This window comes from Saccopteryx bilineata, chromosome 3 (genome assembly GCF_036850765.1).
Source record: "Saccopteryx bilineata isolate mSacBil1 chromosome 3, mSacBil1_pri_phased_curated, whole genome shotgun sequence".
NCBI classification, from domain to species: Eukaryota; Metazoa; Chordata; class Mammalia; order Chiroptera; family Emballonuridae; genus Saccopteryx; species Saccopteryx bilineata.
In genome coordinates this window covers 279,023,263-279,039,500 of record NC_089492.1, presented here as the reverse complement: position 1 = coordinate 279,039,500, position 16,238 = coordinate 279,023,263, and the positions used below count along the sequence as shown (strand labels likewise).

At 49.1% G+C, this 16,238-nt stretch overlaps 1 protein-coding gene across 1 annotated transcript; it reads right to left on the bottom strand.

Moving 5' to 3' along the window:
* Positions 1-5,014: 5,014 nt before the first annotated feature.
* MUL1 (mitochondrial E3 ubiquitin protein ligase 1) lies at positions 5,015-15,496 on the bottom strand. Its single transcript, XM_066270235.1, has 4 exons — positions 15,232-15,496; positions 9,998-10,085; positions 9,200-9,320; positions 5,015-6,987 (listed from the first exon to the last, which is right to left on the bottom strand). The coding sequence occupies exons 1-4, from the start codon at positions 15,349-15,351 to the stop codon at positions 6,258-6,260; spliced, it is 1,059 nt and encodes a 352-aa protein (XP_066126332.1). The 5' UTR covers positions 15,352-15,496; the 3' UTR covers positions 5,015-6,257.
* Positions 15,497-16,238: the final 742 nt, after the last annotated feature.

The window sequence follows — 16,238 nt, the reverse complement described above, 5'->3', positions numbered from 1 at the left end:
TGGACAGAAGGGCCTTTTCTTCCCAGGAAAGGAACTGCCTATGTGCTAGCAAAGTGGGAGATGGCGGAGCAGCCACTGCATGGCCACAGAGGCCCTCCCTGTGCCTGTGCCCGGCCAGGCTCTGGCTGAGCCTGGGGTGGGGAAGAGGGGGATGGGTCTGGGAGGGTAGGTGCCAGGCACAGGTGAGAAAGATGAGAGGAGAGACAGCCTCCCAGAAATAGAATAGCTCCGGAGAGAAAGACAGAGCCACGTGCAGGGGAAGAAACTCTTTCACACACTTGGAGGCAAGAGACAAACAGGGCCGACGAGAAGCAGAACTGCCGAGCAAAGTGATGGCAGTTCCCAGAGGCAGCAGAGAAGGGGACAGGGGAGCTTGATGCATAGGAGACAGAGCAGAATGCAAAGACAGGACTGAGGAGATGAGAGCAAGGAAAGCAGCCTGGGCTGGAGGGGGCAGGGTTTCTCCACTGAGAAAAAGCAAAATCTATAACATACAGGGTTTTTTTAAGCACCCTGTACCAGTGTGAAGTCACTTGGGTATTTTAAGAGCATGTGATGCATTATGCATATCTTGGGTGTTTTGGGGTTTTTTGTTTTTAACAAAATAGTGGTTAGTATATTTAAAGATGTTAGTGCCTGGAAAACTATAAGGGGAGAAATGTGGGATTTTCCCCCTTGGATTTTCTCAGTGTCTTAAAACTTTCACATCTTGCACCCAGCTTCCTGGTGAGTTGGGCAGAGAAAGGAAAGAAATGGAGAGAAAATTCCAGCTCCCTGCTTCTCCTCTTTCCAGGCTGTTCCCAGGTGGACCTGGGATCAGCAGCCCAGGGTCCCCCTTTGCCTCTGCTCTCAAGCCTCCAGAGCCTGTTCCCTATGTCTCAGGAGAATACCTTTGCACAGGGCTTGGGAAGCACAATCTCGGGTCTCTTCCAAGGTCTGCATCCTGCCTCAAACATAGAGGCACAGCGCCACCTGGAGGTCATCATAGAGAATGCAGCGTTAGGAGGGATTCTATCAGCAGTCCTGGGTGGGAGTAAGAAGACATAAAATTACGAGCCCACTTATTGCAAACATGTATGAAGCCCCACCCTATGAAGCACCTGAAATACTAGGGAATGCTGAAGGTGCAGGAGGGCTGAAGTTTTGGCGATTTGGACATTAATATTAACATGACCTCATTTGTACCTCTTCTCCCCCAACCTAGAGAACATTCCGGTTAGAGAGAGACCCAAAGTGCCTGGCACACTAGGTGCTTAATAATAAATGCTTTTACATTCGATGGTCGCCTCCAGAGTCATGACCTGGTTCTCAAAGAATCTGGATTTGAGGCTCCTAATGTGAGTCAATGGCTCTGGCAGGGTCAAAGGGTAAAGGGTAAAGGTCAAGGGCTGAGGGCTGTGTTCTTTCATCTGGTTGGCCCCCTCTGACCAACGCCAGCGTCACTGGCTCAGCCTCACGTGCCCCATTCTTGGGGACAGGAAATGCCAGGTCCCTTGCTGGCAGCTAGAAGACAATGAGACAGCTGCTGGTGAAGTGACTACTGAGCACTCGGGAGCAATTCAGGACATTATCCATGGAAACTGATCTCATTCAAAATTGATAAGATAACACTATCTAATTAGAATGTGCTGAGCCACTGGCTTTCTGGGAGCATGGTTCTGAGGCCGTGGCGAGCAGCTAGCTCGGACAGGGTCCCCATCTCTCGGGCCAGCAGCCCTGAGGAGGACCTCAAAGCTGCCCTCCTGGCCCCTCCTCCCCCTGCTGTCTCACAAACACGCAAAATGTCAGCACTGAGGGGGGCCTTGGGAAGCTTCCCATTCAAACTGCTCCTTTTAGAGACAGAACTGAGGCCCAGAGAGGTTAAATCACTCCATTAAAATCACAAAGCAGCAGAGCCAGGACCAGAGAGAAGGCTGGCCTTGGTACTCCCAGTCCAGACCATTTACCACCATACAATGACACTGTCCAGACTTCGCTGTGTTGAGTCCTCAAAGCTAGTGGGATCACTGGATATGATGCTTCTCTACATGATCTATCTTGGCCTCAGGCCCTAAGGGAGGTCCTTCCCTCACTCCTTAGAACCAAGCCATGGTCCTCATCTCTGGTCCAAAAACTAACTCATGTAGGCAGCCTTTCAGCATTGTCAGCCCTCCTTCCCCCATCGTTCATTGGCTAGTTTACCCATTCATTCTGTGCACATTCAGCGGTTAAGAGCTTGGACTCTGGAGTCAAAATGACTGGGCTTCAACCTTGTCCCTCGCATGTGCGTGAGCAATACCTGACCTCTCTGGGCTTTGATCTACTTTTCTTTAAAGAATAATCCAAACATGCCTCTGAGTGAGGTTTAAATGATTATCAATCATATACAACACTTAGCGGGTGCCTAGCAAAGAGCAAGCACTACAGTCAGCTCCAATTAGTATATAGTGACAACCTAAAAATTGTCCTGGAGAAGGAATAAGACAGTTCCTTGCCGAGACTTGGGCAGTATGGGTTATGTAGGAAAAGGAAGGAATACAGAATCTCAGAAGTGGGGCACCTAACCTAGGTGGGCTCAGGAAAGGTTTTCTATAGAAGATACAGCTGAGTTTTAAAGGGTAAGTAGATATTAGCCAGGTGAAAAGCCAGCATGGCACGTTTAAGGACCTTCAACAATGCTGCTGGAGCCACAGGTATGGCACAGAGAGGGATGTGGAGAGGGCCAGGTCACACAGCCTCATATGCCAGGAAGGAGCCAGGCCTTGGGCCTGAAAATGACAGGGAGCCTGGGGAAAGGCTCTAAGCAAAGGGACATGGTCAGGTTGGTGTTTTTTGTTTTGTTTTTTTTCAGGTTGGTGTTTTAATTAGACATTCTAGGTCCTGTGGAGTATGTGTTTGCCTGGCTTTTCCTCAGCAGTGACCTACTGCCCTTGGTTGGATTATTTTGAATGGTCAGGGCACTTGCTCTAAGCAGGTCAGTCTCAGAAGCCCCTCCCAGGCCACCCTATCCTGTGAACCTCACACAGTGCCAAAAACTGGGAGTCGCCACAACCGCACAACGGAGTGCACTCAAGGACAATCCTGAACCTTGTGAACACAGACTGTCCTACAAGCCTTCCCGGGGCCCTATGGGATCACCAGCAGCAGATCTATCCATCGCCCGCTGGAGTTTGCATGGCCTCGGACCAGGGTTGTAAATAAAGGCTGTCACATTGGTCGATCTGTCTTGTTTGCTTTTTAGTTTTTTTCACATGCTGGTGTTTGCTTCTTGAATTTTCATCCTAACTCTGAATGAATTAGGATGCCAAAGACCTGCCTGCCAGCCCCTGCTCCAGCAGGATACTTAGGGCAACCTCAAAGCCTCAGCCTGTGGGGTGTGCAACTAGGGTGTGACTGGGCACTCGACGTGTTGACTGGCTTGGAAAATGCTGTGTCTCCTATACTGGTGTCTGCCAGCAACCTTTCTTCTTAGCCTGTCAGGCTTACAGTGATAAAAGGCCAAGGGTGTAGGCTTTATAGTCAGACCTCGGGAGCCTTGTGCAGATCCAACAACCTGTAAGGGGTAACAGAGCCTCCCAACTGCTTGTCTTACAGAAACGATGCCTATAAAGAATTTAACATCAGCCGGCTATTGATGCTGTGTGGCCGCAGGAAAACTTTTCTCATTTGCGAAGGGGGGAGGGGTGACAATATCCACTTTGTAGGACCCCAAGCATTAACACATAGGAAGCACAGAGTGCAGACATTCAAATCACCAGTAGTTATTTGGGATGACCTGGGCCTGATGCCCTCTGGCTCTCATTAAAGTGACTGAGCATCAGGGTTGACTTGGCAAATAATAAAAATTCTCAATCCCAATGTCAGTTCAGAACTTCCAATTCCCCGTCCCCGTCACACACCCCCACTCCCAGACTGGGCCCCAAGTCAGTTCAGGCCCCATTCAACCCTCCTGAAGCGGAAGGCGGGAACTGCCACAGGTGAATGGGAGCATGAGACAGTCTCAGCTCCCCCCTCCCCCCCCATGCTAGGACCCAGCACGGACCTCAACTCCAGTGCCTGTCGGTGTTCCAACCAGATGTCACCTCCTGAGGCAGGGACAGCGGGCTGCTGTCCCTCCTGGGTGGAGTACCCGAGACAGGAGGGCTAGTGTGCAGAGTTGGGCTGGGGTAGGGCAGGCTGGCTTCCCTCCTCTCCCATCACTTGGATCAGATTTACTCAAGAAATCCATGCCTAGGGCTGAACTCAGGTAGATTAGAACCCCCACTCCAGCGGTTCATTCACCCTCTGCTAACACCTGGACCTTTTTACACAGTCACCTCTTTGTAAAACCAGGCTCTGAACACCTCACCAGATGGGACTCAGCCCTGGCGAGGGAATTCTTGCTTCTGCCTGTTGCTCCACAGTAGCCCCTCCTCGTAACTTGTAACTTGGAGACCAGGTGTGTCATGGGACGTTCTGTGAGCATGGAGGGCCAGCCCCACACCGGTGAGCAGGATGGATGGGGAGCTTTGGAAACAACTTGGGAGTTTAAATTTGAACCCAGCACTTACTAGCATTGTGCCTTAAGCCCAGGGAACTTCCCCTCTGGGCTTACTTCTGCATCTGAAAATGCCCACACCATGAGTCCACAGGGGTTTTGTGAGGACTAACTCCCAAGTTCAAAAGAGGATATGCTAATACAAAACTTGCTCAATGCTAGTTTCCTCCCTGCTGTTCCCCTTCACCGGACCCTGGCCCATTCTTTCACTGTCCTGCTATTCAGGATGTCAGAACAGATGTCTTCATGTAAACACCTGTCTCAGCAAGGCCAGAGGCTGGGCTGCCCTCCTGGATGTCCCTGTAGGGCTGGCCCAACTCCTCCCCCAGGCCTTAGCATCACCGAGCTGCAAAGGATCTAGGGGAGCCCACACCCAACCAAGGCAGAGCACCCATAAGCCTCCAGGTCTCCGGTTCACTGTCACAGGGGGACTCATGTCTGCCCCAGGGCTGCTCGCTCAGCCTGACCAATGAACTCATTGACAAAACAAGCTGACACTGCGTTCTAACATGTTTAATTTGTGCTGTCCATGCTGGACACAGCATAGAACTGGTGTCAGCCCTGTGAGAGCACCCCCCACCCCCAGCACAAAGGAGGATCGGGAGAGAATAAACAGTGAAAACCAGGGAAAGGGGATTAAGAGCTGTATACGTGACCTTTAACTACTCAGCGGCAAGTGAGGCTCCCCCACCTCTCTTACGCTCCAAGTGCATGAGGGGCAGGTGAGGGGTGAACGGAACGAAGGCAAAGGTGATATGATCACACCCGCAGGACATCGACTTTCCACTGGGGACGAAGAGCCGGAAGGGCTGTACTCAGGATGCTGGCTGGCTAGCTGCTCTTCCCTGGTGAGAGCCTGCACCGAGCGGAGGCGGCAGGAGGCTGGGGCAGCAGGGCCCCTACTGCTTCCCGGGGCACGTGAGCCCTCCCAGCTCCCTCCGGCAGGAACAACCAGATGGGCCATCAGGGTGGGCGGCCCTCCCTGTAGGCCCGTGGAGACACCAGGAGGGCTGCAGCCTGGCTGCCACCACTGCTAGGGACCGGCAAGGGGGCCGCCTTCCACCAGACTTCCAGTGACCGCTCCTTGTTCTGCTCTTCAGAGTTCCATCCTTTCTGGCAAAAGGTAGGTGCTGGATGTCACCTTGCTCTGCCCTGACGTACATGTGCACACGTTTAGGGAGGCAAGCAGGGAAAGAGAAGGGGACACGAGTGACATGTCCAGCCTGATACTTTCTTCCTAGGGTGTAAGCAAAAGGGAGAAAGACCAGGACAGGGCCTCTTCGAGGCAGCTCTGCGGGGCACAGAGCACCCCAGGGCCCGCTCTGCCTGCCCTCAGGCTGCGTCGCTCAGGCTCTAGTCCGCAGTGTCAGCCGCTCACCAGAAAGGGCCCAAGGACGCAGGGCAGAGAGCTGAAGATGATGGGCTTTGGTGCTACAGCAGTAAGGTGCTCTCAGTCACCCTCACACCTGCGGGTTCCTGGGAAAGGAGGCCCTGCCGCACCCATCCAGGGCGGGCTTGGATTCTCCCGCTGTGCTGGCAAGGGCTCCCTCCCAGATCGGAAAGGCAACATCTAATGTTGAAGGTGAGATCTGGGTAGCTCTCCCCCGCCCTCCGCAATCATACCTGGAGATAACGGCTGTCCTCACCCCCCCCCCCCCCCCCCGTGCTCTTTTAAGGCCTCAGGATAAAACGCCCGAGGAGGGGAGGTTCCCTCCGTGTGTAACTGTGGGGCTCCGGTCAGTTAGCTATTGTACAAGGGGATCACCCGCTGGATCTCCTGCCTGCAGATGGGGCACCTCTTGGGCTCCGGCAGAGCACGGTAGCACTCGGTGCAGGAGCAGATATGCCCACACTCCAGAAAGACGCAAGACTTGAAGTTGCTCAGGCACACAACACAGGTGCTCTTCAGACTCTCCCGGTCCTCGGGGCTGGCTTGGCTCAGCAGCTGGGCCTCATGCTCCCTGAACTCGTCCTCCAGCTGCTTGAGGCGCAGCCGCTCCTGCCACTGCAGATACTGCTTCCGGAGCAGGAAGAAGAGCGCCGCACACGCGGCAAAGCCAAAAACCAGCGTCAGCACCTTCCAGAACCGGACGCTCGACTCCTGCCTCTGCAGCAGGCTGTCGAAGTCCTGGCTGCTGAGATAGTACTGCATGCCCTGCTTGGGGGGCTGCAGGCGGATGGAGTTGTTGTCCAGGACCAGCTCGCCCACCCCTGTGAGGGTGGCCCCGACCTTCAGCATCTCCTCGGTCTCCTGAATGCCTTTGGGCCGCTCCCCGCTGATGTAGTGGCCGATGACGTCCGTGAAGGACTGGATCGAGGGGTGGAACTTCTCGTACACAGTCTCCAGGCCCAGATCCAGGGAGTCCAGGGGCTTCAGCACGCGCACGGCCACAGCCACATCATCCTCATGGGGTACCAGGTCAAAGGGCACTGTGTTGGTCCTCTGGTGAATGATCTTTGAACAGTCATTCCTAAAACAGTAAGATAAAGGATTGCAAACACTGCATGCCCAGGCAGAGGTGGTCACATCAGTGCCAGGAGGAAGGATACAGCCTGAAGTAACTGCAAGAGCACAACAGAAACCGACACTAGCCAGGGGCCTCGGCCTGCTAGGCCCTCAGGCAGTGTCGTGGGCAACAAACACTGTCATTGAACACCTCTAGCACTTACTTCCTTTCGCCAGCTTAAAATAAATACCCAAGTCTTTAAAAAAATTAAAAATAGAACAAACTACCAGATGATTTAGCAATCTCACTTCTGAGTATTAAAGTGAAATCAGGGTCTCGAAGAGAGATCTGCAGTCCCATGTTCACGCAGCGTTGTTCGCTATAGCCAAGATGTGGAAACCACCTTTACGTCCACCAACAGAGGCATGGATAAAAAAATGTCACATGCACACACGCACAGGAATATTATTCAGCATTATAGAAGGGAAACCCTGCCATACGCATAGATGGAGAAACCTGGAAGGCACCATGCAAGCAAACGAGGCAACTCACAGAAAGATAAATACTGCACAATTCCATCTATATGAATGATCTAAAAGTCACATTTATAGAAACAGAGAATGGAATGGTAGCTGCCAAGGGCTGGGGGCAGAGGGAAAAAACGGGAGCTGCTGCTGAATGGATATAAAGTTCCAGTTATACAAGCTGAACAAGTTCTGGAGGCCTGCTGTACAGCTTTGTGTCTATGATTAACAATACTGTACTGCTGCACTTAAAAATTTGTTGAAAGGGTAGACCTTATGTTAAGTGGTTCTTACCATAATAAAAAAATAAAAACAAAAAACCCACTAGGATCATTTGGAAAAATGGTACTGCATTTATTTATTTATTTATTTATTTATTTTTTTTTTTTTTATTTTTTTGTATTTTTCTGAAGCTGGAAACCGGGAGAGATAGTCAGACAGACTCCCACATGCGCCCGACCGGGATCCACCAGGCACGCCCACCAGGGGGCGATGCTCTGCCCCTCTGGGGGTCGCTCTGTTGTGACCAGAGCCACTCTAGCGCCTGGGGCAGAGGCCAAGGAGCCATCCCCAGCGCCCGGGCCATCTTTGTTCCAATGGAGCCTCGCTGTGGGAGGGGAAGAAAGAGAGAGGAAGGAGAGGGGAAGGGATGGAGAAGCAGATGGGCGCTTCTCCTGTGTGCCCTGGCCGGGAATCGAACCCGGGACTTCTGCACGCCAGGCTGACGCTCTGAGCGAACTGAGCGAACCGGCCAGGGCCGGTACTGCATTTAATAGCAAAATAATCCACAAAATCTTTCTTTTTTTTGAGAGAGACAGAAAGGGAGAGAGAGATGAGAAGCATCAATCATTAGTTTTTCTTTGCGACACCTTAGTTGTTCATTGATTGCTTTCTCATAAGTGCCTTGACCGGGGGCTACAGCCAAGCCAGTGATCCCTTGCTCAAGCCAGCAACTGTGGGCTTCAAGCCAGGGACCTTTGGGTTCAAGCCAGAGACCTTGGGATCATGTTGATGATCCTGCGCTCAAGCCAGTGACCTTGGGGTTTGGAACTAGGGACGTCAGCGTCCCAGGTTGAGGCTCTATCCACTGCACCACCACCAGTCAGGGCACAGAATCATTTTAATGAATACTGAGATAATCAATTCTTGCTATAATCACAAGTTTCAAATTTAATGGGCATATCAACAGATTCCAGGCCCCCTTAATCTGAAAATTCTGGTTCGATAGGTCTGGAATGGAGCCCAGGCAACTGCATTTGAACAAGATGCTGAGGTGACTCTGAGTTAAGAGGTTTTCCAACCATGCACAAGAATATTATCACCTTACTAGATGGTTGCGCAGTGGATAGAGCATCGACCTAGGACGCTGAGAACCCAGGTTCGAAACCCTAAGGTCGCTAGCTTAGAGCATGGGATCATAGACATGACCCCATGGTTGCTGGCTTGAGCAAGGGGTCACTGACTTGGCTGGAGCCCTGCCTTCCTCCCCCCCAGTCAAGACACATGTGAGAAGCAATCAATGAACAACTAATGTTGATGCTACAAGTTGATGCTTCTCATCTCTCTCTCTTCGAGTCTGTTTGGTCCCTCCCCACCCTTAAAGAAAAAAAAAAAAAAAAAGACTAGTCTCAGCATTAAGAAACTAGTCTCCAGCCTGTCTTAGGAGCAGCTGACTGTCAGGTTTGCCCACTGGAGAAAGGCTACATACATACCACAGATGGGTTGTTCGGTTCCACACCATCTTGTGCTCCTGAAGTGTCAGCCGCTGAATCACCCCCTTGCAGTTTTCCACAAACTGACTGTTAAGTGTTTCTTTAACAGACCGAACAGCTCCTAAATGGAAACAAATTTTTTTTTTCAGGGACAGAGAGAGAGTCAGAGAAAGGGATAGACAGGGATAGACAGACAGGAACGGAGAAAGATGAGAAGCATCAATCATCAGTTTTTCGTTGTGACACCTTAGTTGTTCATTGATTGCTTTCTCATATGTGCCTTGACCACGGGCCTTCAGCAGACCGAGTAACCCCTTGCTGGAGCCAGCGACCTTGGGTCCAAGCTGGTGAGCTTTTGCTCAAACCAGATGAGCCTGCACTCAAGCTGGCGATCTCGGGGTCTCAAACCTTAGTCCGCTGCATCCAGTCCAACGCTCTATCCACTGAGCAACCGCCTGGTTAGGCGAAACAAATTATTTTTGAAGAATTGTTCTAACTAACTTCAAGGTAGTTTAGATTTTATTTTTAGTTTGAGTTAGTTTCATTAATCAAAATGATGAAAATGCTATCACGTAAGTTATGTTTTGGGGTTTTTTTTTTGTAAGTTATGTTTTATGGGCACTCTTCCTAGCACTACAACACCCCTGTATGGCAGAAATTACTTCAGAGATGGGCTAACAGAGGTTCAGAAAAATTGAGTCATTTCCTCAAGGTCACGCTGCAAAAACCCAGTCTTTCTGAACCACTGCCCCCAGGGAAGAGGAAGTTCTTTTTCATCTTACCAATAAATAAACATACCTTCAATAACAGCATAAGGCACACATTTTCCTGGAGCTTCTGAAAGGATACTCTTTAAGTCTTCACCCAAGTGGATTCTTTTAGCTCCCTAAATGCAAACAACATATTAAACTGAATACTGACATGTTCAATCAAACTTAAAGGGCAAAAAAGAAAAAGATTATTTACTTTTTTCATGTGGAAAAAATGAGGAAATCAGGCAGGAGGGAGACTACGGGAGAATCAGACTCCAAAGCCGGGTCCAAGCAGTTTTAACATGAACAGGCATGGGGCAGTGCCTCCCTGTGCCATCTGCAGAATGGGGGTGCCACGTATTCTTTCTCCAGTTAATGGAAACATACACTCCCTTTCATCTTAATTTCTATATGAAAATTACAAATCAATCTGCATACCATAAACCGGACATAATTTAATCTCTTCTTGACAATATAGAACCATGGATCCGAAAGTTTACATGTAAAACTCCTAAATGACTGGCTTGTACACAACAGGGCTGGAGTTAATAATAGGTATGACTATCACCGTGCCTTTATCAATTCATGCTCTGCACTCTACACCATCATAAAGGGGTGCCTTTGCTTTACAAGGCATGGCTCTGTGAGCTGGTGCCAAACACTGTTTTCAATCTGGCTTTCTTCCCTCTCATAATCAGGTGGGCACGGTGGTGTCTGCCACTGTCTTCCTCTAACAACTACTAGAGTTCTCCCATCCCTTCCAATTCACTTTCCCACCTGCTGTGCCTGGAAACCAAACTGCTGTATCAAAAACAAGAGAAAAGAAAGACAATCAATAAACATTTCCTGAGCATCTATGTGCCAGACACAGTGCTGGGCATGAATGAAGGGCAGTTCCCACTGTCAGGGTATGCCCACCAACAAATCTTCAGGATGCCTGATAAGTAACCTCTAAAGAGGAGATGAGGCGCTGCACACATATTAAGGTCACACGAAGATTAAGCTACTGCCACACAGTAATGACAGGAGAAAGGTCAATAAACACTTATTAACCACCTACAGTGTGAAGAGGAAAAAAAAAATAACAGCAAAAACAACTAACCCAATTTGTTTTACTTCTCTCCCTCCACTGGACTTTTTTAATTCAGTGAGAGGCAAGGAGGCAGAGACAGACTCCCGCATGCACCCCGACCGGGATCCACCCCACAAGCCTCCTACCAGAGGATGAGTTAGTTTTGTGGTCCCCAACCTTTTTTGGGCCACGGACCGGTTTAATGTCAGAAAGTATTTTCACGGAGCGGCCTTTAGGGTGGTACAGATAAATGCACAAAATAAAATTATGCGACCAGCGTAAAAACTGTGGTATTTTAAAATATAATTGTCGAACTTACAAGACAAGCGTCAAGAGTGAGTCTTAGACGGATGTAACAGAGGGAATCTGGTCATTTTTAAAAAATAAAACATCGTTCAGACTTAAATATAAATAAAACTGAAATAATGTAAGTTATTTATTCTTTCTCTGAGGACCAGTACCAAATGCCCCACGGACCGGTACTGGTCCACAGCCCGGGGGTTGGGGACCACTGAGTTAGTTGATCTGTTGCTCAGCAACTGAGCTATTTTAGCACCTGAGGCAAGGCCATGGAGCCATCCTCAACGTTGGGGGCCACTCTGTTCTAACCAATGGAGTCATGACTGCAGGAGGAGAAAAGAGAGAAAGAGGAAGAAAGAGAAGAAGAAAGACGAAAGAAGAAAGAGAGGAAGAAAGAGAGAAGGAAGATGGGAGGGAGGGAGGGAGGGAGGGAGGGAGGGAGGGAGGGAGGGAGGGAGGGAGGAAGGAAGGAAGGAAGGAAGGAAGGAAGGAAGGAAGGAAGGAAGGAAGGAAGGAAGGAAGGAAGGAAGGGTAAGGGTGGGAAGGAGATGGGCACTTCTCCTGTGTGCCCTGACCAGAATCAAACCTGGGATATCCACATACCACATCGACACTCTACCACTGAGACAACTGGCCAGGGCCTCCATTGGACTATTAAACTCTAGGAAAGTTAGGACCAGGTTTGTCTTGTTCACTTACTATCCCCCTAGTGCTGAGAATGGTGCCTGACACACAGGAGGCACTTAATATGTATTTGATGAATAAATAAGCACTTAGATACACTACATAACAGGCACTATGCTAAGCATTTTGAATGCATAACTCATTTAATGCATATACCATCCTTATACAGTAGACATTATTAAACTCAATTACAGATAAGGAAACTGAGGCTCAGAGAGGTGAAGTGACTTGCCCCAAGACACACAGCTGATAGATAAAGTATCCACCACAGGATGGCCAGTTAGAATTTTTTTAAAGGGCTATAGGAGAAATATGGTCAGAAAGATGCAGGGTTGAATCAAGATTCAATGCATCTATTGTGACTTTATCTTAGATTAATTAGGCAACCTAATTTATCTTAGTCTTGGTTTCCAAAACTGTAAAAAATGGTGAGAACAATCTCACAGAATCTCCCCCCCCCCAAAGTTAGAAGCAGGGAGGCAGTCAGACAGACTCCCTCATGTGCGGACAGGGATCCACCCAGCATGCCACGGGGGGGGGGGGGGGGGCGGCGCGATGGTCGGCCCCTCTTGGCTGGGAGGGGGGGTTACAGAGGAAGGAGAGGGGGAGGGGTGGAGAAGCAGATGCGCACTTCTCCTGTGTGCCCTGGCCGGGAATCCAACATGCTGGGACTTCCACATGCCGGGCAATGCTCTACCACTGAGCCAACTGGCCAGGGACCTCTCACAGAATTTTTATGTGGATTATATGAACCTTAAGATGAGAAAGAATCTAGCCCAGAGGCTGGCACACAGTACACATGCAATAAATATGTATTCCTGAGGCCTAGCCATGTAGCTCAGTTGGTTAGAACAACGTCCTGATGATACGCCAAAGTTGCGAGTCTCACCTTGGTCAAGACAAGAATCAACCAATGAATGAATAAAGAAGTGAAACAAGCCTGACCTGTGGTGGCGCAGTGGAAAAAGCGTTGACCTGGAACGCTGAGGTCACCGGTTCAAAACCCTGGGCTTGCCTGGTCAAGGCACATATGGGAGTTGATGCTTCCTACTCCTCCCCACTTCTTTCTCCCCCCCCCCGTCTGTCTCTCTTCTCTAAAATGAATAAATAAAAATAATTAAAAATCAGAAAATTACACAGCAAAATGCTTCCATAAATATAGATACAAGATTATCTTTAAAAAAAAAAAAAAAAAAAAGAAGTGAAACAACAAATCGATGTCGATGTCTGTCTCTCCTCTCCCCCAAGGTCAACAAAATAAAAAGTAAAATTTTAATATGCATTCCTATCACTATAATACATAGGGGCCCTGGCTGGTTGGCTCAGCGGTAGAGCATCGGCCTGGCGTGCAGGAGTCCTGGGTTCGATTCCCGGCCAGGGCACACAGAAGCACCCATCTGCTTCTCCACCCCTCCCCCTCTCCTTTCTCTCTGTCTCTCTCTTCCCCTCCCGCAGCCGAGGCTCCTTTGGAGCAAAGATGGCCCGGGCGCTGAGGATGGCTCTGTGGCCTCTGCCTCAGGCGCTAGAATGGCTCTGGATGCAACAGAGCAACACCCCAGAGGGACAGAACATCGTCCCCTGGTGGGCATGCCGGGTGGATCCCGGTCGGGCGCATGCGGGAGTCTGTCTGACTGCCTCCCCGTTTCCAGCTTCGGAAAAATGGAAAAAAAAAAAGCAAACAAAAATAAATAAATAAATAAATAAAAAAGAACTACATAGGTATAACACAATCTGAACTCTGGAAATTCTGTAATCTGATCAAGAAAATAGAATCTAAACTATTAAAGTCCCAAATCTTTTTACAAAATAGGGCTATTTCATCCTCGTTTAGGAACTAATTTGGCAAAGCTTTTAAGGTCATCCAAGGATGTGTCCCGGAGAGTTCACTGCTTCAAAGAATCCCACATCTACTTGATGGCAATTTATTTCTGAGTCAGAAAGTGAAGTATCAGCTACACTCACAGCCAATCACTTCAGGAGTAACTTGGTTATCTGATCAGGCAAACAGTTAAGAGTTGGAAACTCACTAGGATATATTAGCACCACAAATTCAACTCCTTGTTAACTTGGTTCATTCCAAATAGATTCCAAAATTTCCCTCAGAGCAGGAATTTCACACATTTGTTTCCAAGCCTTAGTAAAAAAATCTGATAATGAAGTTTGTAGGTTTAGGAATCCATCTTTTAAATTAATGTCCAATTAGCCCTAACTGTTGTAGTGTAAAATTTCAGCCAAAACAAATCTACAGACATTTATTGAGCATCTACTGTTAGTCAGGCATTAAGTTAGAACCTGAAAGGAATGAAGAAAGGTGAGTCAGAGCCTGTCATCTCTCACCTAATGAAGTTCATCACTGGTGGACCAGTCGTTCATAGTCAAGCAATGTCATCAATCAAGAAAAAATATATATTCTACATGTGGAATCAAAAGATCTAAGCTTAAGTTCCAACCTAACTGCAAGACCTTTCCTCTGAGGCTCACTTTCCTGATTTGCAACCTGGAGATTCAATCTCTACCTCAAATAATTACTGTGAAGAAAAAAAGTAACAAGATGGGAATGTCTTGTATAAGCTGTAAAGTGCAGCTCAAAAGAGTCTTGTTTTTAAAAAAAACTACAATATGAAAAAAGAGTCTGTAGAAACAAGGAGCTGAACAACTATGTACATGAATAAAGTCTAGGGTTTCTGCACTTGTTCCCTCTGAACTGCTCTTCCTGGAGACATCTGCAGGGTCCCCTCAACTCTGTTCAAATGTTACCTTATTTAAAACAGCAAATCTTCCTTCTCCAGCACTGTACTTCCTCTCCTCCCTGCATGACTGTAGTATTTATCCCCATCTGTCAAACTATCTGATTTGTTCAGTCTGGTTGTAATAGAAAGAACTCTCATAAGAGCAGGAACTTTTGTCTTTTCTACCCATGCGATATTCCCAGTACCTGCAGCTTAGCAGGTGTACAAAAACTATTTGTCGAATAAAGTAATGAAAATTCATTCACTCTGAGTCATGGGAGGGGGTTAGGTCAGAAAAGGCGCCACGAAGCCGTTATCACGAGACCCGAGTTCTGATCCTAGCTCCTCCATTTACTGGCCGCGTGACACCCTCCCTCTGCCTATTTCCTCTTCTGGATCGTTTCCGACGGCGGAGCGGCCCACGGCGAACTGTCGGCTCACCATTACCGGGGACAGAGATGAGCCGGCTGAGGCCCGGCCGGCTCCAACACTGACCTTGAGCTCCCGGGCGACCTGGGCCTTCTGACGGTACACGGAGTACAGGAAGGCGGTGACGACAGAGCTAGTGCCCAAGAGGATGTACTGGCCCAGCGAGGGCCGCCCTCCGCCGTCCATGGCTGGGCCGAGACCAGAGCGCCGGACGGGACGCCGAGGGAAGGCCCCGCGACCCGGGGCCTACACTCCCCTCGACCTTCCTCCACCTGGGACTGCACCCCCCAGCATCCCCTTCCGGGAAACCCGATCAGGTCGCCAAGTGGTGACGTAAAAGCGGAAGTGGAGGTGGGGAAAAGAGCAGAACGGAAAACGGCGTTGCCACGGTGATCGCTGCGTTGCTTCGGCGTCCCCAGGGGCGGGGCCGCCGAGCTCGGCGCGGGGAATGTTTTACAGGAGCTGAGAGGTGGCTCGTTGCTCGTTGAGCCTTTCGCGCTACCGACGCGGCGCAGCGGCCATAACTGACCCGCCCTCGTCTCTCCCGTCTGGATCCCGTTGATTTCCTGGGGTTATTGGGTTGTTTTGATGGGAGGAAAGAAAAGAATGTGTAAAAAGCGTTTATGAGAATTACACATTTAAGCTTCAGGGCAAACCTTGAGACTTGGTCTTTATTCTTACACTTTACAGATGAAAACACAGGCCGGAGAGGTTAGGGAGGTGCTCAAAGTCATTACCAATGGGTGCTAGAGAGGAATTTACTGGACTCCAAAACCCTTACTCCAAGAGGGCAGATTTTATCACCAAAGTAGCCCCTTGATCTGCCATCACTACACATAACAACATATTGTTTGCTTTGCTAACTAGTAACGAGTTATATTTATTGAATGCCTATCACGTCAGGTATTATGACAAAAAGCTGTTTACAGACATACCATTTAATCCTCACAGCACAGGTATAACGCAGACTTCAGACACGTTTTCTGACATCAATCGTGATCTACTCCCTAAAATAATCAAGAGATAACCAAAATCTTATCCAAAACATAACCTACAAAATATGTGTTCATCAA